Below are 24,117 nucleotides of genomic sequence, written 5' to 3'. Positions count from 1 at the left end.
ATCACTAGCTATTGTTCTGCCTGGTATTTGTTGAAATAAAATGAAAAGTATGATATACAGTATATGTGGTGAACACGTAACATAAAGTCATAGAGTCATAGAACATGGCAGCACAGAAATAGACCCTACAGCCCATGAGGTCTTTACTGAACCATTCATCTGCCTAGTCCTATCGATTTGCACCTGGACCATAACCTTCCGTACCTCTCCCATCCATGTACCTATCTAAATTTCTCTTAAATGTTGAAATTGAACCCAAATCCACCACTTGTGCTAGCAGCTCATTCCACTCTCACCACCTTCTGAGTGATGTTGTTCACCTTAAACATTTCACCTTTCACCTTTAACTCATGACCTCTAGTTCTAGCCTCAATCAACCTCAGTGGAAAAAGCCTGCTTGTATTTACCCTATCTATACCCCTCATAATTTTGTATACCTCTATCAAATCTCCCTGCTAGGGAATGAAGTCCTAACCTACTCAACCTTCTCCTATAGCTCAGGGCCACAAGACCCAGAAACATCCTTGTAAATTTTCTCTGCACTTTTTCAAACTTAATGACATCTTTCCAGTAGGTCGATGACCAAAACTGCACCCAATACTCCAAATTAGACCTCACTTATGTATTATACAACTTCAACATAACATCCCAACTCCTGCATTCAATACATTGATAAATGAAAGCCAACATACCAAAAGCTTTCTTTATGACCCTTTCTACCCGTGACACCACTTTAAAGGAATTATGGATCTGTATTCTCAGACCTTGCTGTTCTATTGCACTCCTCCACACTACCACTCACAGTGTAAAAGCTACCCTTGTTGGTCTTCCCAAAGTACAACACCTCACAATTGTCTGCACTAAATTCCATCTGCCATTTTTTAGCCCATTTTTCCAGCTGGTCCAGATCCTACTGCAAGCTTTGATAGCTTTCCTCACTGTCCACTACAACCCTGATCTTGGTGTCATCTAAAAATTTGCTGATCCAGTTTACTACATTATCATCCAGATCATTGATATAGATGGTAAACAACAATGGACCCAGCACCAATCCCTGCAGCACTGATTTATGACACACATTACTTTTTAATTAAGGAGCAACAGGAATCACCAGTCTATAGTTAATTTCTAGGAATAATTGTCATGAAGTCTTTTCTATAATGTACATTAATTTACTGTAAGAATGATAGAGCTTCCAATGCAACTATTAATTACATACGTCATACCTCCATTTCTCTCTCCATTGGGACTCATCATGTAATGGTCAGTTGGATTGTTTTTAAGAGCTTCCAGCAATATCATTCATCATGTTGTGGTGGTATTAGTACAAAAGGTTGGGCAGATACAGCAATGTGCAGCAATCTTAGACATATGAGGGGTGACTGATAAGTTCGTGGCCTATGGTAGAAGGAGATGAGTTATTAACTTCAAACTTTCTGCATTTTCACTCAAAGAGTTGAACTGTATGTGCATGTAATGAGAGCTGTATAACTCATCTCCTTCTACCTTAGGCCACAAACTTATCAATCACCCCTGCTGTGGACACTTTCTGGAGGTCCAAGATCCGTATGCTCCACGACTGCTGGACTAAGTGTGTAAATGTAGGAGGGGACTATGTTGAAAAATAAATGTGCTAGGTTTTCTAAAATTGACTCCTTCTACCTTGGGCCACAAACTTATCAATCACCTCTCGTATATATAGCTAGGGTACTTAAGACTTTTGCACAGTACTGTATGTCAACATGGAGAGGACAGCGAGTTTGTAAACCTGGCGGAAGCAAAGGATGTTAGGGACAGCAAGGGTGGAGTGCCATGGGAGGGGTGTGGGACAGGTGGCAGAGAAGGAGTGCTTGGGGCAGAGGTGTGGATGTGGCGTGAGGGGAGACATACCCAGCCCTGAGACACCAGGCTAAGTTATTTGATTGCTGCTTCCTCCACTCGCCCTTCCCCTTTTCCTAACCATGATTCCCCTTTCCTTGCCCCCTTCCCACTCTTAGTCCTTATCAGAATCAGAATCATAATTCACACAGTCATGAATTTTTTTTTTCTTTGGCAGCAGTACAGTGCAATACATAAAATTACAGTACTACAGTACTGTGCAAATGTCCTAGCTATATATAAGTGCCTAAGACTTTTGCATGGTACGGTATATCATTGGATGGTGGGGAAAAATCAGTTTGATTCAGTCAATAAGGCTATTTCAATAACAACTTGACAATCATCACTCATTACCTTTTGATGGTCTCTTGCACTTGGTAAGAGTAGAGTCCTTTTGGTACTGGCTCGTAGGCTGCTTCTACAATCTGTTAGAAATAATTTAAAATTTATTTATATTCAAAAAAGCTAGGAAATGATTGGAATTGCTTTGATACTGGTCAAAATTGACTAAGTTATTAAGAACTGGGGAAAATCCCACTTGAAGGATCAAGGGCTAATGGGATTTGATTCTCAAATGTAAACCAATTTACACAATTATTTAACACGCAGATTCAGGGAGAATGAAAAGTAGAGTTGTAAGTTGAGTGACCTGAATTTGACAGAACTAACAGTAAGCATCATAACAGGGAGATAATAAACTCAGAACCTATGGGAGGCTTCAGTTGTAGGTGATAGATATTTGTCATCTACAGATTTAGTATTTATCCTTGCCTAGAGTTTACTAGTCATTCCATACAAAAATGTTGGAATGAGGAATAAAGATCACCTAACAGTTTGATGCTACAGATTGGATTGGAGGGCAATTTGATGTAGGCTAAGTTAATGCAATATTGAATATAACCCAAATCAGATTCCCATACTAGGGTGCTATAAATGTCATTTTTGCATCTTCTGACACCGCTGTGGTATCTAGGAACAACTAGAAACTGGCAAGCTGTTTGGCTGGAACCCACAGTCAGAAATCTGAAACAAAAACAGAAAATACTGGAAATGCTCAGGTCTGACAGAAATGGCTAGCATTGCAAGGCAAGAACCTTTCTCCCTTGGGCGTTCCTCACTAACTTCAGATACATGCCATGCAGACCAGGTGATTTGCTTATTTTACTATATCCTCAGCCTTTGTGTTAACTTCTTAATAATTTTCAAACCATCTATTATCTCGACTACAGACATATTTAGTGAGAATTTGACATTCCTTTCCTTGGTACAGACTGATGTGAAGAATTCATTTTCTATTCCGGCTGTCTTCTGTCTTTGTGCAAATGTCATCTTCTTTATGTAAAAATGTCTTTGTTACTTTTTCAAAGTTCATTTCATTTGAAAAGAATGAACAAAATGTTCTTCATTTGGAACTAATATAGCACACTACAATGAATGCAAGAAATAGACAACAAAACATGAGAGGAGAATATGAGCATTCATTCCACTGAGTCTGCTTGGCCATTCAAACATGGCTGATGTATTTTCCCTCTCTCCTCTATTCTCCTGCCTTCTCCCCATAACCTTTGATGCCCTTACTAATCACGACCCTATCAACCTCGCTTTAAATATACCCAATGAATATGCTTCCATAGGTGTCTGTGGCAGTGAGTTCCACAGATTCACCACCCACTGGCTAAAAAGATTCCTAAAATTGCTCAGTATTGTACATTTTGATCACTTGTGTAATTGTATTTAAGGTAAATAGTATTTAAATTACTGCACCTATTGATAATTAGGGAAACTAGCCATACCATCTTACCTGATAAAATTCATAAATCATGTACATTCTGCAGCAAACTTCCTTATTTTCACCTTCGGAGAAATGTTAGGACATTCCTGCAACATTTCCTCTTGATACAAAGAATGAACTGGCCGTGGTTCTGTTGCCTCCAGAATCAATAGTTTGTGGTAGACATCTCAATTGAAGGATTTGAGTGCAACTGCTTGACCTACTCAGTGCTGAGGAAATGCTGCATTTTGCTAACAACAGATTCTAGGATGAGACACGTTGAACCTAGGCCTCAACAGGTGCACAAAGAACATTAAGGTAATGGTCTGTCTGTCTATGTCTGTAAACTTCTGGTACTGGGCTGCGATGTCAAGCAATGCCATGGCTTGGACTTAATTGTTGTTTAGACTTGTGACTATGAATGGGTGGGTGGGAGGGTGCTGTTGTTTTGTTAAACATGACAGGCATGCTATTGGCACTAGTAGATGTGGTAACACTTGCGGGCTGCCCTTGGGTGTGCTAGTGTTGCAAATTGCAAATGCTGCATTTCACTGTATGTATGTGTCAATGTACCTGTGATAAATAAATCTGAATCTAATTACCAATTAGCTCTGACATCCATCATCAGGTGTGCCTTGAGGGGCTGGTCACACATCAACTCCAGTTTGTCAGGCAACTTCAACCTACTGTAGTTCACCTACTGCTGAAACAGGTCCATGGTGGACATCATTGCCCTGACCTTACACTCATCTCTGGAACATCTGGATAACAAAAACACCTACTACTCATCAGGTTATAATTTATTGACTATGCCTCTGCCTTCAATATCATAATTCTGAACAAACTCATCTGCAACTCCTGGACTCACACCTTTCTCTGCTAGTTGACCCTTGACTCCTTGACCAACAGACCACAATCAGTAAGAGTTGGCAGAAGCACCTCCTCAACACTGGAACGCAAGATTCTATCCTCAGCCCCTTACTTTACTCTCTATACACTTACAACTACATGGGCAAATTCTGCTCTAACTTCATCTACAGCAGGGGCTCCTTTTCTCTGCCATGGAGCGTTACCATTAACTGAGAGGTCCCTGGACCCCAGGTTGGGAACCCCTGCTCTACAGGTTTGCAGATGACATCACCATAGTCGACTGGATTTCAAGCAACGATGAGATGTAAAATAAGGAGAGAGAAAACCAGGGGGGAGAGAACTTAGCAACATGGCATCAAGACAACAACCTTTCCCTTAATGTCAGGAAAACAAAAGAACTGTTCATTGACTTTAGTATGTGGGACAGGAAACATGTCCATCTGTACCAATGGTACTGAAGGTGGAATTGGTTAAAAACTTAAAATTCCTTGGTGTAAATATCAAACAATTTGTCCTGGTCCGAACACGTTGACATTATGGCCAAGAAGGCACATCATTGCCTCTACTTCCTCATAAGGCAAAGGAAATTATTTGATTTTTACAGACGCACCATAGAAAGCATCATATCTGGATGCATGACTACTTGGAAGGATAACTACTCTGCCCAAGACTGCAAGGAATAGTAGAGTTGAATCATGAAAACCAGCCCTCTCTCTGGTGACCACTATTTCAGGAAAGCACTCAGCATAATTGAGGGACCTTCCTACCCTGGTCATTCTCTCTTCTCCACAGCCCCCCACCCCCACCACCAACAGCTTGAAAACTCATACCAGAATAAGACTCTTGATCAGAACTCTTGATCTCAAAATCTTTTCTGTCACGGCCATTGCACCTTATCCTTCTACCGACAATGCACTTCCTTTGTGACTGTAATACTATATTCTTCAGTTAATTATGCCTTTTGTCTTTCCTTCTGTACCACTTCGATATACTTATGTTTGAAGTGATCTGTCTGGGTGGCATGCAAAACAAAGCTTTTCACTGTTTTGGTACACACAACAATAGTATGTAATTATAAAAAATCAACAGCACTACTTCAATGAGCAGTTGTTTGTTATTGATTGATTGATTGATTGAGATGCAGCCCAGAAAAGGCCCTTTCAGCCCTTCGAGCTGCGCTACCCAGCAACCCCCGACTTAACCCTAGCCTAATCACGGGTCAATTTACAACGAACAATTATCCTACTACCTTGTACATCTTTGGATCGTGGGAAGAAAGCGGAGCGCCCAGACAAAATCCACGCGGTCACAGGGAGAATGTACATACTCCTTACAGACAGCAGCAGGAATTGAACTCAGGTCAATGGTACTGTAAAGTGTTGTGCTAACCACTATGCTACAGTTTGGGAACGCTGACAATGACCTTCTTCATATTTAATAGTCAACAGCCACTTATATTACCTTTTCTGAAAACCTGAATTGTGTGAATTCTTACATTTCCCACATTATAATAATTACAAATGTATTTCACTGTTTTAAAAGCAATTTGTATCTCCTAGAGGATATGAAAGGTATTACATAAACAGAAGTCTTTATAATGGGATTGCCACGTTAATTGAAGATACCTACAACTTTAGACACTAGAATTCGCAGAACGTACTAGTTAACATATACTTTAATAGTTCCATTTAAAATAAAAACAAGTGCATACACAGTTTATGAATTAATTTTGAGCCCAAGTATTGGGAATGAATTAATATCTTTTTCAGCAAATGTTATATGCATGATCAAACCATCATATCTGAAGTGATTTTCTTTGAAAATTTTGTCAAGCTATATTAGTGAGAGTCATGGAGTGACAGAACACTACAGCACAGAATTAAACCTTTTGACTCATCTAGTCTGTGCCAAAGTATTATGCTACCTCAACAAATCATCCAGCACCCAGACCATAGCCCTTCATACTCCTCCAATCTGTATACCTATCCAAATTTTTCTTAACTGTCGAAATTGAACCCACATCCACCACTTTCAATCTCACCACCCTCTGAGTGAAGATCACCCTCATGCTCCCCTTAAACATTTCATCTTTCACCTTTAACCCATGACCTCTAATTTTAGTCTCACCCAACCTCAGTGGAAAAAGCCTGCTTACGTTTACTCCATCTATACCCCTCGTCACTTGTATACCTCTAGCAAATCTCCCCTCATTTTCCCACGCTCCAGGGAATAAAGTCCCATCCTATTCAACCTTTCCCTATAATTCAGGTCCTCAAGTCCCAGCAACATTTTTGTAAATTCTCTCTGCACTCTTTCAATTTTATCTTCAATCTTTAGAATACGTACACAATGCTGGAAGAACTCAGCAGGTCAGGCAGCATCCGTGAGAAAAGAGTAGCCAACGTTTCGGGCCGAGACCCTTCATCAGGAATGGGGGGGAAGAGAGGGCCAAAGCCCAGTAATAGAGATAGGGGAGGGGGTAGGGCCTAGGGGCGCCAGGTGGAAAACCAATCAGAGGAAAGATAAAGGGGGGAGGGGGAGAGGATAAGCATGAAAGAACTGTAGAGATAAAGAAGCAGAAAGTTGAAAGGGGAGAGAGGCAGAGAGGGACCTGGGATAGGGGAAGGAGGAGGGGGAGGGAATTACCGGTAACTGGAGAATTCAATGTTCATACCACCAGGCTGGAGGCTACCCAGATGGTAGATGAGGTGTTGCTCCTCCAACCTGAGTTTGGCCTCATCATGGCAGTAAAGGAGGCCATGTATGGACATATCTAGATGAGAATGAGAGGCAGAGCTGAAGTGGGTGGCAACCGGGAGGTCCTGTCTATTGTGACGGATGGAGCGTAGGTGCTCAACAAAGCAGTTCCCCAATCTGCGTCAGGTCTCGCCGATGTAGAGGAGGCCGCACCGGGAGCACCAGTTGCAATAGATGACTGTAGCAGACTCGCAGGTGAAGTGTTGCCTCACCTAGAAGGACTGTCTGGGGGAATGGTGGTAAGGGGGGAGGTGTGGGGACAGGTATCTTCAATCTTATTAGTTAAAATAACTAATGTTAAATGAATTAATCAATTAATTTAAAGAAGTGCGAGATGGTCAAAAAATTAAACCGAAGAACCAAAAGATCTTTTTAAAAAATCTTCAAAAATTCAAAGTTGCCTCAAAATTGAGGGGCAACTCTTTAGAATAGAAGTAAAGAGAATTCTTTTAGCCAGAGAGTAATAAATCTGTGGAATGCTCTGCCACAGACTGCGGTGGAAGCCAAGTCTGTGCATATATTAAAGGCAGAAATTGATCGTTTCCTGATTGGTCAGGGTATCAAAGGATATGGTGAGTAGGCAGGTGTATGGGGTTGAGTGGGATCCGGGATCAGCCATGATGGAATGGTGAAGCAGACTCGATGGGCTGAATGGCCTAAATCTGCACCTGTGTCTTATGGTCTGGCTATGTTGAGAAATCATCTGAACAATATATAGGTGGGGAAGGAAGGAGAAGAAACTTTCATTGCATTTGATTTCAGCATGTCTCAAAAAAGCTAAACCGACACAACAACCTAGATTGTGTGGGATAACTATAGTGAAACCATCAGCATTTGCAACTGTCAGATATGGTACAAATAGGTTGAGAAATCATTGCTACTAGTCAGTTATGGGGAACATGAATGATCCCTACTGGTACAGTTGTGGGGAAATGTGGGAAGGGATTTTGTGGGATAACTATAGTGAATTACTCACAGCAATTTTAGTATTTTCAGACATGTTTGAGTCCCACTGTTACTCGCAGACTGCCCTCTAATTGTGGGTCATCTGGGACAGGGAATTTGAGCTAAATTACTTAAAATTACATCGCAAATTTGCCATCTGCATCAACTATGATAAGGTACAAGGGGACTTTTCTTGATTTCAATGCAAGTGAAAGATTGCTTGATAAATTCAAAATATTTTTAAGCTAGTTGCTTAAAAATTCATAGATATTTTCAAGATTCATAGCTTAATTGCTGGTTTGTATTCTTTAGGTATATTTTGAGTTTTTGAAGATTTTTTAAAAAATCTTTTGGTTCTTTGGTTTGATTTTTTGAATTCTAGAAAAATAGAAACGTAGAAAACCTACAGCACAATACAGGCCCTTCGGCCCACAAAGTTGTCCGAATGTGTCCCTACCTCAGAAATTACTAGGCTTACCCATAGCCCTCTATTTTTCCAAGCTCCATGTACCTATCCAAAAGTCTCTTAAAAGTGCCTATCGTATCCGCCTCCACCACTGTTGCCGGCAGCCCATTCCACGCACTCACCACTCTCTGAGTAAAAAACTTACTCCTGACATCTCCTCTGTACCTACTCCCCAGCAATTTAAACCTGTGTCCTCTTGTGGCAACCATTTCAGCCCTGGGAAAAAGCCTCTGACTATTCACATGATCAATGCCTCTCATCATCTTGTACACCTCTATCAGGTCGCTTCTCATCCTCCGCCGCTCCAAGGAGAAAAGGCCGAGTTCACTCAACCTATTCTCATAAGGCATGCTCCCCAATCCAGGCAACATCCTTGTAAATCTCCTCTGCACCCTTTCTATGGCTTCCACATCCTTCTTGTAGTGAGGCGACCAGAACTAAGCACAGTACTCCAAGTGGGGTCTGACCAGGGTCCTATATAGCTGCAACATTACCTCTTGGCTCCTAAATTCAATTCCATGATTGATGAAGGCCAATACACTGTATGCCTTCTTAACCACAGAGTCAACCTGCGCAGCTGCTTTGAGCGTCCTATGAACTCGGACTCCAAGATCCCTCTGATCCTCCACACTGCCAAGAGTCTTACTATTAATACTATATTCTGCCATCATATTTGATCTACCAAAATTAACCACTTCACAGTTATCTGGATTGAACTCCATCTGCCACTTCTCAGCCCAGTTTTGCATCCTGTCAATGTCCCGCTGTAACCTCTGACAGCCCTCCACACTATCCACAACACCTCCAACCTTTGTGTCATCAGCAAACTTACTAACCCATCCCTCCACTTCCTCATCCAGGTCATTTATAAAAATCACAAAGAATAAGGGTCCCAGAACAGATCCCTGAGCCACTCTACTGGAGACCGACCTCCATGCAGAAGATGACCCGTCTACCACCACTCTTTGCCTTCTGTGGGAAAGCCAGTTCTTGATCCACAAAGCAATGTCCCCTTGGATCCCATGCCTCCTTACTTTCTCAATAAGCCTTGCACGGGGTACCTTATCAATTGTCTTGCTGATATCCATACACACTACATCTACTGCTCTTCCTTCATCAATGTGTTTAGTCACATCCTCAAAAAATTCAATCAGGCTCATAAGGCACAACCTGCCCTTGACAAAGCCATGCTGACTATTCCTAATCATATTATACTTCTCCAAGTGTTCATAAATCCTGCCTCTCAGGATCTTCTCTATCAACTTACCAACCACTGAAGTAAGACTCACTGGTCACATGGTGTGAGCAGAATCATCTGCAGCTTAATGTGAAAAAGACTAAGGAGCTGGTGGTGGACCTGAGGAGGGCTAAGGCACCGGTGACCCCTGTTTCCATCCAAGGGGTCAATGTGGACATGGTGGAGGATTACAAATACCTGGGGATACGAATTGACAATAAACTGGACTGGTCAAGGAACACTGATGCTGTCTACAAGAAGGGTCAGAGCCGTCTCTACTTCCTGAGGAGACTGAGGTCCTTTAACATCTGCCGGACGATGCTGAGGATGTTCTACGAGTCTGTGGTGGCCAGTGCTATCATGTTTGCTGTTGTGTGCTGGGGCAGCAGACACCAACAGAATCAACAAACTTATTCGTAAGGCCAGTGATGTTGTGGGGGTGGAACTGGACTCTCTGACGGTGGTGTCTGAAAAGAGGATGCTGTCCAAGTTGCATGCCATCTTGGACAATGGCTCCCATCCACTCCATAATGTACTGGTTAGGCACAGGAGTACATTCAGCCAGAGACTCATTCCACCGAGATGTAACACTGAGCGTCATAGGAAGTCATTCCTGCCTGCGGCCACCAAACTTTACAGCTCCTCCCTTGGAGTGCCAGACACCCTGAGCCAATAGGCTGGTCCTGGACTTATTTCCACTTGGCATAATTTACCTAATATTATTTAATTATTTATGTTTTTATATTGCTATATTTCTACGCTATTCTTGGTTAGTGCAACTGTAACAAAACCCAATTTCCCTCGGGATCAATAAAGTATGTCGGTCTGTCAGTCTATAACTTCCAGAGCTATCTCTACTCCCCTTCTTGAATAAAGGAACAACATCCGCAACCCTCCAATCCTCTGGAACCTCTCCCGACCCCGTTGATGATGCAAAGATCATTGCCAGAGGCTCAGCAGTCTCCTCCCTCGCCTCCCACAGTAGCCTGGGGTTCATCTCATCCGGTCCCGGCGACTTATCGAACTTGATGCTTTCCAAAAGCTCCAGCACATCCTCTTTCTTAATATTTACATGCTCAAGCTTTTCAGTCTGCTGCAAGTCATCACTACAATCATCAAGATTGTTTTCCATAGTACATACTGAAGTAAAGTATTCATAATATACCTCTGTTATTTCCTTCGGTTCCATACACACTTTCCCATTGTTATACTTGATAGGCCCTATTCTTTCATGTCTTATCTTCTTGCTCTTCACATACTTGTAGAATGCCTTGGGGTTTTCCTTAATCCTGCCCGCCAAGGCCTTCTCATGGCCCCTTCTGGCTCTCCTAATTTCTTTCTTAAGCTCCTTCCTATTAGCCTTATAATTTTCTAGATCTCTAACATTACCTAGCTCTCTGAACCTTTTGTAAGCTTTTCTTCTTGACTAGATTTATTACAGCCTTTGTACACCACGGTTCCTGTACCCTACCATAACTTCCCTGTCTCATTGGAACATATTTATAGAACATATAGAATAGTACAGCACATTACAGGCCCTTTGGCCCACAATATTGTGCCGACCTTCAAACCCTGCCTCCCATATAACCCCCACCTTAAATTCCTCCACACAATGCTGAATGTGGAACTCCACACAAATATCCCCTGAACATTCGCCACATTTATTCCGTATTTTTCCCTGAGAACATCTGTTTACAATTTAAGCTTCCAATTTCCTGCCTGGTAGCCTCATAATTCCCCTTACTCCAATTAAACACTTTTCTAACTTGTCTGTTCCTATCTCTCTCCAATGCTATTGTAAAGGAGATAGAATTATGATCACTATCTCCAAAATGCTCTCCAACTGAGAGATCTGACACCTGACCAGGTTCATTTCCCAATACCAAATCAAGTACAGCCTCTCCTCTTGTAGGCTTATCTATATATTGTGTCAAGAAACCTTCCTGCACACTCTAGGGAGATGCCAATTGATACTGGGGAAATTAAAATCTCTCATTACAACAACTCTGTTATTATTACACCTTTCCAGGATCTGTTTCCCTATTTGCTCCTTGATATCCCTGTTACTATTGGGCAGCCTATAAAAAACACCCAGTAAAGTTATTGACCCCTTCCTGTTCCTAACCTCTACCCACAGAGACTCCGTAGACAATCCCTCCACGGTGTTCACCTTTTCTGCAGCCGTGACACTATCTCTGATCAACAGTGCTATGCCCCTACCTCTTTTGCCTTCCTCCCTGTCCTTTCTGAAACATCTAAAACCCGGTACTTGACGTAACCATTCCTGCACCTGAGCCATCCAAGTCTCTGTAATGGCCACCACATCATGGCTCCAAGTACTGATCCACACTCCAAGCTCATCCTCTTTGTTCACAACACTCCTTGTGTTAAAACAGACACATCTCAAACCTTTGGTCTGAGCATGTCCCTTCTCTATCACCTGCCTATCCTCCCTCTCGCACTCTCTACAAGCTTTCTCTATTTGTGAGCCTACCTCTCTTCCCCAGTCTCTTCAGTTCAGTTCCCACCCCACAACAATTCTAGTTTAAACTCTCCCCAGTAGCCTTGGCAAACCTCCCTGCCAGGATATTGGTCCCCCTGGGATTCAGGTGCAACCCGTCCTTTTTGTACAGGTCACACCTGCTCCAAAAGAGGTCCCAATGATCCAGAAATCTGAATCCCTGCCCCCGCTCCAATCCCTCAGCCACGCATTTATCCTCCACCTCATCCTATTCCTATACTCACTGTCACATGGCACAGGCAGTAATCCTGAGATTACTACCTTTGTGGTAAAAAAGAATATTTATTTGGGTGGCACGGTAGCATAACAGTATCATAGCATCAGCAACCTGTGTAACGGTCCGGTCCATGGATTCCTCATTCCAGTTATTTCTTTTTTCCCATGTTCCGTTGGGTGCCTTGACTAAGGCACCTGATCCTCGTTTTGAACTGGCAGCTTAAAAGGGTTCCAGGGACAGCTATTGGGTGCTGGACCGTCACCGGAAGCCAGTCATCTCACCGCAACCACTACGGCTATGCTCATCCCGGGACTGCTCTGAATCATGGACTCTAGTCGCCTTGGTGCCTGTGGCTGCTTAGTGAATTCAGTCGTTTTTGTGTCCAGATGAGTTGCTGGCTGTTTTGCCGCTGCTCCGAGTAAGGTACGAATCCTGTCGTTTTCGTGGCCGGCTGAGACTGCTGGCCATTTGCTGCCACTCCGAGCAAAGATACGTATGGACTATCATTGTGTGGTTTTGTTTCCTCATTGTCCAAGTCCTTTCTAACCGGGTGGGTCTGGCCATTTGCCAATACTCTGAGCTGGGTATTCTGTCTCCTGGTTGTCCAAGTCCTTCCAGCTGAGTAGGTCTGGCTGTTCGCCGCTACTCCGAGTTGGGTATTCTGTCTTTTCATGGTCCAAGTCCAGTCCAAGTCAAAGCTCGTAGTCTGATATAACTTAGCTTCACATCAGCTTTCTCCCCCACTCAACTTTGTGACTGAGGCTTCACCATGAAATTCCCTTCATTATGTGGAATACCACAAAGGACCCGCAGTTTCATTTTCCACTGTGAATAATCAGCTGGTATAAATTCAGATTGTATTTTTTAACCAAGGTCAACAGTGAAATGATAATGTGTGTTGTTGACTGAAAAATAACAATAAGTTTGTATATTTTACACCTACATATCAAATCTTGAAATATTCATTAACATCTCTGAGCTGTGTACAGCTTTTTCGGGTATAATTGAATATTTTTCTTCATTTGCTGCATATGTTTTGTTTTAATTTACTGAAGCTCATTTAAATGGACACTCTTGATTTTCTTACCTTTGTTGCCAGTGAGAGCATGTTACTGCTGTAGAAAGGAGGATTCAGTGTCGCCATTTGATATAGAATGCATCCTGCAGCCCAGATATCAGCTTTTTCTCCGTATGGCTCACTCTTCACTATTTCTGGACTAAATGAAGCAATGAGTTAATCGCAGACAAATAGCATGGTTCACAATCAATAGTAATCCTAAATGTCTGGAATGCTAGTAATCACTTTCATTTCTAGTCAAATTCTTGCTAGATTAGTGGAATAGTTAGCCAATTATTAAACCAGTTGTCTACCAATCAGAAGCTTGCGAGCAAGGCTAGTCACTCACTATAAAAACAGGTGCTACAATCTTGCACCCATTGTTGCAATAGACAGATTCAGCTCTTTAATAGTCAAATCGCCTTAACATTCAGACCCATTGAGACATACTGTAAGAACAGGCCCCTTTGGTCAACTATCAAAATGACTCATTTTACACTATTCTAACCTAAATCATTTTATTCTTCCTCATTCCCATAAGCTTTCTCTAGATTCTAATACTCATCTAGAGATGAGGAGCAATTTACAACATCAATTCCTTTCTTGCTACTACCATCGGGAGGTTCAGATGCCTTAGGTCTCACACTACCAGGTTCTGGAACAGTTTTTACCCTACAACCATCAGGCTCCTGAACTGCCGTGGATAACTTCATTCACCTCTATAAACCTATAGACTCACTTTCAAAGATTCTTTACAACTCATGCTCTCAGTTTTTTTTATACAATTTGTCTTTTTTTGCACATTGGTTGTTTGTCAGTTTTTGTTTACGTATCATTTTTTTGTAAATGCTATTGTACTTCATTATTTTCCCGTGAATACCTGCAAGAAAATGAATCTCAGTGTAGTATATGGTTGTGTATCTAATAATTTTCATAATATTTGAGTAATCTTGTAAATTTATTGTTTGATTATGCCTTCTTGTCATTTCAGTAATTCGTTATGGGTTATAAGTATAAATATGTGAATCGCTACCACATGATACGTGCATGCTATATATGGTAACATATGTTTACTTTGACCATTTGATTTTGACCTTATTAGCTTAATTAGTTCAGCTCAACATCATGGGTCAATGGGCCTGTTCCTGTGCCGTTCTGCTTTGTGTTAAAAGGGACGTCAAATTTGATGGCATTTGTGCATTGGTAATTTAATAACAGTACAATTTTGCTCGTGACAAAATATGCTCCTGAGCCATTTGTTCTACTACCAAGTAAGTGTCACATAGAGGAGGATAATAGAACAATATTGGTCTGCTGGGTCGAATACTAAATGAAATTCAATCCTGGTGAGTGATGGTAATGCATTTTGGGTGTCCTAATAAGAACAAGACAAGCATCCTGAATGTTAGGGTTGCCCTAGGAGGTAGTAACAACAGTTAAAGTCCATAGATCCCTATAGCACAGGTAGATAAGGTGGTGAAGATGACAAATCGGACGCTGGCCTTCTTTAGCTCAGGCATAAAATATAAGCAGCAGGATTTCACACTGTGACAGGATTTTCAAAATCTGGCTGAAACCAAAGGTGAATTCTAATGAAGCATACATTTTCATTGGATCTAGATTCATTGTAAGATTTGCAAGTCCACAACCTATGCTGAATTTCAACCCCTTAAGACCAAATGAATATTAGGGCCCAACTAAGTATGCCATTAAGTAATAAAATCCTTTAAAACAGGGGTTCCCAACTGTTTTTATGCCATGGATCAGTACTATTAAGCAAAGAGCCTGTGATTCCCAGGATGGGAAAACCTGCTTTAAAGCAATTATTAAAGTATCACCCAATTAAGGCAGCTGTGGTTTCTACTACTACTGTCAACTAGCATATATCGAGGCCAGGGGCGCCCAACCTTTTTTATGCCATGGACCCCTACCCATTAACCAAGGATTCTGTGGACCTCGGGTTGGGAACCCATGATTTAGGCACTTCACTACAGCCTGAAAATTATCACACAGAACTTGTCAGAACTAAAAGGGACAAGGTGCTCTACAGAAGAATTGACTAGCATTCCTTCCACAAAATAGATTTAATGTGATGTTCATTGGCTGTTTGAAGTAGTTCACTGTATTAAATTGGCTGTTTTGCTTGTGAATACAAAAATCTGCTTCGAAGTGCAGGTTGCTTGCTTACCAGGAATACAGGATAGTCCCAACAACTGAAGTCATCTTACTGTTCTCTTGCTTCTGTTTTGCAAGGCCAAAATCAGCTAGAATTCAACATGTCAAGTGAATATAACAACACAGTACACAAAAATGTAATTAAAATCAGCATTGCAATTCATAAAATAAATCTCACTCCTATATTGTGTATGAATGAAGCTTCTATAAAATTTGTAGCTAAGTTTACAGAAACAACATATACTCTTTTTAGAAATAGTTCAGTCAAGACGTACATGGAAGTTATTACTCTGTTTATTTGGTGGAGCAAAAACAGAGAACTCATGTACAGTGCCTATAAAAAGTATTCACCCTCCTTAGGAGTTTTCATGTCTTATTGTTTTACAACATTGCATCACAGTAGATTAAATGTGGCTTTTTTTGACATTGATCAATAGAAAAAGACTCTTTCATGTCAAAGTGAAAACAATTCTACAAAGTGATCTAAATCAATTGCAAATATAAAACACAAAGTAACTGATTGCAAAAGTATTCACCCCCTTCAAGACAGTATTTAGTAGACACACCTTTGACAGCAATTACTGAAATGGATACAATAAGTTTCCAAGTCAATGAATATCCTATGGAGTACAGTTAAGTCAATCATCAAGAAGTGGTAAGAATATGGCACAGCTGTAAATCAGCCTAGAGCAGGCCGTCCTCAAAAACTGAGTGATCGTGCAAGAAGGGGACAAGTGAGGGAGGTTACTAAGAGACCTATGACAACTCTGGAGGAGTTACAAGCTTCAATAGCTGAGATGGGAGAGGCTGCACATATAACAACTGTTGCCTGGGTGCTTCACTGGTCAAAGTTTCATGGAAGAGTGGCAAAGAGAAAGCCGCTGCTGAAAAAAAACTCACATGAGATCTCAGCTAGAGTTTGCCAGAAGGCATGTGGGAGTCAGCTGGAAGAAGGTTCTATGGTCCAATGAAGCCAAAATTGAGCTTTTTGCTCATCAGATTAAATGCTATGTTTGGAGTAAGCCAAACACCGCACATCATCAAAAACACACCATCCCTATTGTGAAGCATGGTCTCTCAGTCTTTTATATATTTGGCCTTTTATATATTGGAGAGACCCGATGCAGACTGGGAGACCGTTTCGCTGAACACCTATGCTCTGTCCACCAGAGAAAGCAGGATCTCCCAGTGGCCACACATTTTAATTCCACGTCCCATTCCCATTCTGATATGTCTATCCATGGCCTCCTCTACTGTCAAGATGAAGCCACACTCAGGTTGGAGGAACAACACTTTATATACCGACTGGGTAGCCTCCAACCTGATGGCATAAACATTGACTTCTCTAACTTCTGTTAATGCCCCTCCTCCCCTTCTTACTCCATCCCTGATATATTTATTTTTTCCCCCTCCTCCTTTTTTCCCCCTCTCTTTTTGCCCATCACACTGCCTGTTCTCCATCTCCCTCTGGTGCTCCCCTCCCCCTTTCTTTCTCCCTAGGCCTCCCATCCCATGATCCTTTCCCTTCTCCAGCTCTGTATCCCTTTTGCCAATTACCTTTTCGGTTCTCCGCTTCACCCCACCCCTTCCTGTCTTCTCCTATCATTTCGCATTTTCCCCTCCCCCTCCTACTTTCAAATCTCTTACTATCTTTCCTTTCGGTTAGTCCTGATGAAGGGTCTCGGCCCGAAACGTCGACAGCGCTTCTCCCTATAGATGCTGCCTGGCCTGCTGTGTTCCATCAGCATTTTGTGTGTGTTGCTTGAATTTCTAGCATCTGCAGATTTCCTCGTGTTTGCAAGGAAAAGCTAATAGAGCTCTGATCACCACGAACCGAGAATACATTACATTAAACTAATTACAAATTCTAATTGTTTAATGTAAAATATTAAAGGGGATAACTTCACTCCACTTCATCACTGAAATGTTCCCATAACCTATGACCTCACTTGCAAGGACTCTTCATCTCATGGTCTTGAGATGTTTTTTGTTTGTTTATTTATTATTGTTATTTCTTTCTTTTTGTATTTGCACAGTTTGTTGTCTTTTGCGCATTGGTTGAATGCCCAAGTTGGTGCAGTCTTTCATTGATTGTATAATGGTTATTATTCTATTATGGATTTATTGAATATGCCTGCAAAAAAATGAATCTCACGGTGACATACATGTACTTTGATAATAAGTTTACTTTGGACTTTCCCTCCCTATGGAGATATATCTCATTACAATATTCTAAAAAGCATAGCAATAAACATAATAGAGTGAAGGGTTTTACTGCCTTGTTATGTTAAAATATATCCAAATAATATGCTAATGTCATTGTATATATTCTTGAATTTTCCCAGTTATACTTAACAATCAATTTTGAAAGCATGACTTGCACAAATGTACTGATATTATATACTTACTTATTGTTACCTTGTCTTGCTCACCCAACATGATATTGTTGGGCGTTAGATCTCTGTGAACAATTCTTTTTTCTTTGTGCAAATAACGCAGTGCAAGGCATATCTAAAATTAAAGGTGATGGAATGAAATCATGACAGAAAACTACACTAAATATTTAGTGCAAAGTTAAATGAATATGAAATATATTCTGCAAACTGCCTTTTCCAAAAGCTCCCTTTTGGAAACCACTGTTGGGCTATTAAAACAAATTTCACATCATTTTAAAATGTTCTTCCCCTAGGCAGTTAACCTGATCAACCATTCTAGATAGCTCCACCTCACCCCCCTCTATTTATAGCACTGCACTGTAAACACTTTAAACCACTTGTAAATACTTGCTAGTATTTATGCACATTTTATTCCATTCTGTACTTGAACCTCTAATTTTAATTTTTATATATTTTTTAGTCTTTATAATTGCTGAATGTTGCTGTTTGTTGCATGACACACCAACATACCACAGCAAATTCCTAATACATGTAAGTATACGTACATGGTAAAGTTGATCCTTGATTAAATGATACGAGTTCTTAAATAGTACACACTTAAGTATACATTATTCTGAAACAGTTTTGCTTTAGAATTGCAAGAAAATGAATGGATATTGAAGAAAGAAAAATATATCATGATGCTACATGCATTTCACTATATTGTTCAATAGCAAACCAAAAATTTAGACATATCACAAGCTATTAACTTTGTTGCACCATTAATTCTGAACAGGATATGTGTTGTATGTAATAAATTGTTTAAAAGAATTGGACACATCAAGTGCCAAGATCTTTATAATCTATAACAACTGTTAAATGATCTTACTTGTATAAATATATTCCATATTCGTTCTTCTGTAAACCCTTGACGTTTTTCCTTGAGGGAATTAAAGTGCTCACCTAGGGGTGCTCCTTCAATCAGTTCCATTACTATATACAATCTATCATCTACAAAGAAGGGCAATGTTTATTAAGCACAAGGACTCAATTATCCTCATTTACCCTCCATTCATCCGCAGGAAATACATCTTAATTTTTGTATTAAATATTTATGCTTCTCATGAGAAAATTAGCAAAGCATAGAAATTAAAGAAAAATATTGCCTAAGATATGTTTAACCTGTTTATATAAAATTATTTGTTTATATGTGTGTCAGCATGATGGAAATATATAAGCAAACAAATACACCTCAGCACATGTATGTAATGCACTGAGCAATCAAGTGTAATTCACTAATTGTCACATAGTACAGTCTCCCTCTATATTCTCTCCCTTCTGATGCAATATAGAACCTGGAACATTGAGGCACAGTACAGACCTTTCAGCCCACAATGTTGTGCTCATCTTTTAACCTACTCTAAGATCAGGCTAACCCGTCCTTCCACATAACCCTCCATTTTTCTAACATTCATGTACCTATCTAAAAGTCTCTTAAATGTCTCTATTGTAGCCACTCTAGCACCACCCATGGCAGGGCATTCCCCTCACCTACCACTTTCTATGTAAAAACATCACCGACATCCCCCTATACTTTCCTCCAATCACCTTAAAATTATGCAGCCTTGTACTAGCCATTTCTGTCCTTGGAAAATATTTCTAGCTGTTCATTCTATCTATGCCTTTTATCATTTTGTACACCTCTATCAAATCACCTGTCATCCACCTTCACTTCAAAGAGAAAAACCCCAGCTTGTTCAACATATCCTCATAAGATTTGCTTTCCAATCTCGGCAGCATCCTGGTAAATCTCCTCTGCACCCTCTCTAAAGCTTCCACATCCTTTCTATAATGGGGTAACCAGAACTGAACGCAATACTGTTATTGTGGTCTAACCAGGGTTGTATAGAGCTGCAACATTATCTTACAGTTCATAAACTCAAATGTTAAGCATGTAATATTTGATTTGATAATATTTGTTGCTCAATGTTCTGTAAACTATATTAATGCGTTTGTGGAAATCTACCTCATGGTGTTTACATTATCTGAAGGATCATATAAATGTCATTAAAACATTATCGTAGAGCTGCTTCAAGACAGGATAAAAATGAGAATGCCACCAAGTTATATTTTTGTAGTTTTGGAACAGTCATCATCCGATGAAAGATTATAACATTGTGAATGTAAATCATACAAAATTCAGTTTAGGTACCTTTGTAGATCCAGAATAAATAGGTTCTACTTGAATAACATACAAAATGCTGGAGAAACTCAGCAGGTCAGGCAGCATCAGGATATGATTAAGGGTCTCGGCTCGAAACATTGACTCTTTATTCCCCTCCATGGGTGCTGCCTGACCTGCTGAGTTCCTCCAGCATTTTGTGTGTGTTGCTGTGAATTTCCAGCCTCTGCAAAATTTCTTGTATTTATAGATTGCAGTGGGATTTATGGGGTTCAAATACTATATCGACTACTATTACTTCTAAATCAAAATAATCACTTTTTAAAAGTATATTCTAATGCTATGTTTTTCTGCAATGTATAAAATTATACTTACTTTCCACAAAAGTCTTGTAATACCTCACTACATTTGGATGATGGAGCTGCAAATAAAAAAAAAAATTGTGTGACGGGAAATTACTCTGAGACCCACTTCTGATCAGTCCTGTGCATCGTTGCTCCATTAGTTATCATAAAACAGCCGGAAAACTTATTCTTTTCAATAATTTAAAAGAAGAAGAAAAAGCTGGGAGTTGATAGGTGGAACAGGGCTTGTTTTGCTATTATTGCTTTGTTGCTTAATATGTTCTGTTTTGTGTGTTCTTGTTGTTCTGCAGAGTGTTCGAAGGAAGGTTCAAATGTTCAATGATTCATTTATTATTAAAGTATACAACTCTGAAATTCTTCTTCTCCAGATAGCCACAAAACCATGAAAGAAAAGAATGGCAGTTCAATCATCAACCCCTAAATCCCTCCTCCTTGCACAAAAAAATTAACAAAAACTGGACAGGCACATTGACCCCCAAATTCCTCTCCCCACACACAAAAAAACTAGAAAGATCAGGAAAAAAACACAGAATATAAAAATCTATAAGACTGAAAAAAGTCTACAGTCCAAGTCCATATCCAAAATGCAGAAAATCTGGGTAGCATTCTCTGGGTACAGTGGCAGGCCTGTCTCTCTCTGGCAGTGAGTGATCCCATTAACGATCAAAAGGCAGTCTTCCCTCTCGGGCAGCAGAGCGATCCCACCAGTGATCAAAAGGCAGTCTCCCCTCTCCCGACAGCAGAGCGATCCCACCAGTGATTAAAAGGCAGTCTCCCCTCTCCATAGCAGAGTGATCCCACCAGTGATCAAAAGGCAGTCTCCCCTCTCCGGCAGCAGAGCGATCCCACCAGCGATCAAAAGGCAGACTCCCCTCTCCATAGCAGAGCGACCCCACCGGTGATCAAAAGGCAGTCTCCCCTCTCCATAGCAGAGTGATCCCACCAGTGATCAAAAGGCAGTCTCCCTTTCCGGCAGCAGAGCGATCCCACCAGCGATCAAAAGGCAGTCTCCCCTCTCCATAGCAGAGTGATCTCCCAGCGATCAAAAGGCAGTCTTCCCTCTCCATAGCAGAGCGATCCCATCAGTGATCAAAAGGCAGTCTCCCCTCTCGGGCAGCAGAGCGATCTCCCAGTGATCAAAAGGCAGTCTCCCCTCTCCGGCAGCAGAGTGATCCCACCAGCGATCAAAAGGCAGTCTCCCCTCTCCATAGCAGAGTGATCCCCCAGTGATCAAAAGGCAGTCTTCCCTCTCCGGCAGCAGAGTGATCTCCCAGTGATCAAAAGGCAGTCTTCCCTCTCCATAGCAGAGTGATCCCCCAGTGATCAAAAGGCAGTCTTCCCTCTCCGGCAGCAGAGCGATCCCACCAGCGATCAAAAGGCAGTCTTCCCTCTCCGGCAGCAGAGTGATCCCCCAGCGATCAAAAGGCAGTCTCCCCTCACGGGCAGCAGAGCGATCCCACCAGCGATCAAAAGGCAGTCTTCCCTCTCCGGCAGCAGAGCGATCCCATCAGTGATCAAAAGGCAGTCTCCCCTCACGGGCAGCAGAGCGATCCCACCAGCGATCAAAAGGCAGTCTTCCCTCTCCGGCAGCAGAGTGATCTCCCAGCGATAAAATGTCAGTCTCCCCTCTCCGGCAGTGGAGTGATATCCCAGTGATAAAACGGCAGTCTCCCCTCTCCGGCAGTGGAGTGATATCCCAGTGATAAAAAGGCAGTCTCCTCTCTCCTACAGCAGAGCGATCCCACCAGCGATCACAAGGCAGGCAGTTGGCGCTCACTTTCCGCATTTGCCTGGCTGTACAAATCACCCTCATCACTTTAATCAGTGAACAATGGAAGTTTAATTGGCAAAATGGAATTGAACGTCGGCTCATGCACTGTCATGCAGCCTTCTCACTATGAGGTTCCCCCATTGTCCTCTGTCTCCCGGAATCCTTCTCGGACACTGCAGAGTGCTGATACACCCAAATGATCTCTAAACTGCAAATTACAGGCTCCAACAGTTCCAGAATCACATTCAAGATGAAAAACAAACGTAAAATACATAAAAGAAGTGAAATATATGATTTCATGATCTATCCAGATGTTGACTGAAGGAGCGTTGTACTGAGACGCCATCTATTATGCAATATATATTGCATTTATATATATAAAAGTATATAGGGATTTTAATATTTAAAAGCACCCAATAAAGAGAACATACCTGTTCTCTAATTATAGTTAACTCAGACACAATTTTTTCCACACTGTGGTCACGATCCTTTTTGTCCTTTCCAAAAGCTGGATTGTGCAAATTAACTTCCTTCATAGCAAGCAGGTTCTGCCCACTGTATTTCCGAACCTACAAATTCAAGAATAGCTCTAAAATATGCACAGAACATTACAGTATAGTATAGGCACTTTGGTCCATGGTGCTGTGCCGACCTTTTAAACTACTCTGTGATCAATCCAACCCTTCCTTCCCACAAAGTCTTCCATTTTTCTTTCCATGTGCCTAACTAACAGTCTCTTAAATGCCCCTAATGTATTTGCCTCTACTATCACCTCTGGTAGCACACGCCGCACACTCACCACTCTGTGTAAAAAAAAATTACTTCTGACATTCCCTCTATACTTTCCTTCAATCACCTTGCAATTATGCCCACTTGTATTAGCCATTTCTGCCCTGGGGGGAAAAGTCTCTATCTATCAATGCCTCTTATCATCTTGTACAACTCTTTTTTTTCCTACACTCCAAGAATTGGAGAGCATTTAACTTATCCTCATATGACATGCTCGCTAATTCAGGTAGCATGCTGGTAAATCTCCGCATGCTCTCTAAAGCTTCCACTTCCTTCCTATAATGAGGTGACCATAACTGAATACAATATTCCAACTATGATCTAACCATAGTTTTATAGAGCTGTGACATTACTCAGTCACCCAACTAGTGAAGGCCAATTCACCATCTGATCAACTTACGTGGCAAATTTGAGGAATCAATGGATGTGGATCCCAAGATCCCTCTGTTCCTCCACACTGCTCAGAAATACATTTCAATATTTTATAAAATATTACAATAATGGAATAGCTTACCTTAAAAACGTTCCCAAATGCTCCACTTCCAAGGTAGTCTAAAATGGCATAATTACCAATAAATTTTGTTGGAGCTTTATTTTGGTTAATTCCTTCAATATTTTCAGTGATTTGTTTCAGTTCATTAGCCTGGTCACAAAATACAAGTTAAAGTTACACATTTTGTGGAACCTTGAGAAAGTCCAAGTGTGGTTCAGAAAATTTCCAATGTAAACTCTTTCACTTAC

General features: G+C 41.1%; 1 protein-coding gene across 3 annotated transcripts in view; it reads right to left on the bottom strand.

Annotated features, from left to right (window-relative positions):
* The window catches only part of nek10 (NIMA-related kinase 10), a 103,424-nt gene that overhangs the window by 32,602 nt on the left and 46,705 nt on the right, over window positions 1-24,117 (bottom strand). For all 3 annotated transcript variants that reach the window (XM_073024523.1, XM_073024524.1, XM_073024526.1), the window contains 8 exons: window positions 23,891-24,019; window positions 23,019-23,156; window positions 20,827-20,872; window positions 19,159-19,280; window positions 18,303-18,405; window positions 15,908-15,983; window positions 13,750-13,879; window positions 2,233-2,303 (listed from right to left, as the gene is read on the bottom strand). In XM_073024523.1, coding sequence (XP_072880624.1) covers window positions 2,233-2,303; window positions 13,750-13,879; window positions 15,908-15,983; window positions 18,303-18,405; window positions 19,159-19,280; window positions 20,827-20,872; window positions 23,019-23,156; window positions 23,891-24,019 — 815 coding nt within the window. The remainder of the gene's footprint in view (window positions 1-2,232; window positions 2,304-13,749; window positions 13,880-15,907; window positions 15,984-18,302; window positions 18,406-19,158; window positions 19,281-20,826; window positions 20,873-23,018; window positions 23,157-23,890; window positions 24,020-24,117) is intronic.

Source organism: Hemitrygon akajei, chromosome 20, assembly GCF_048418815.1.
Source record: "Hemitrygon akajei chromosome 20, sHemAka1.3, whole genome shotgun sequence".
In the NCBI taxonomy this organism is placed as follows: Eukaryota; Metazoa; Chordata; class Chondrichthyes; order Myliobatiformes; family Dasyatidae; genus Hemitrygon; species Hemitrygon akajei.
Note: the sequence above shows the minus strand (reverse complement) of the source record. Positions and strands in the feature narration are given on the sequence as shown.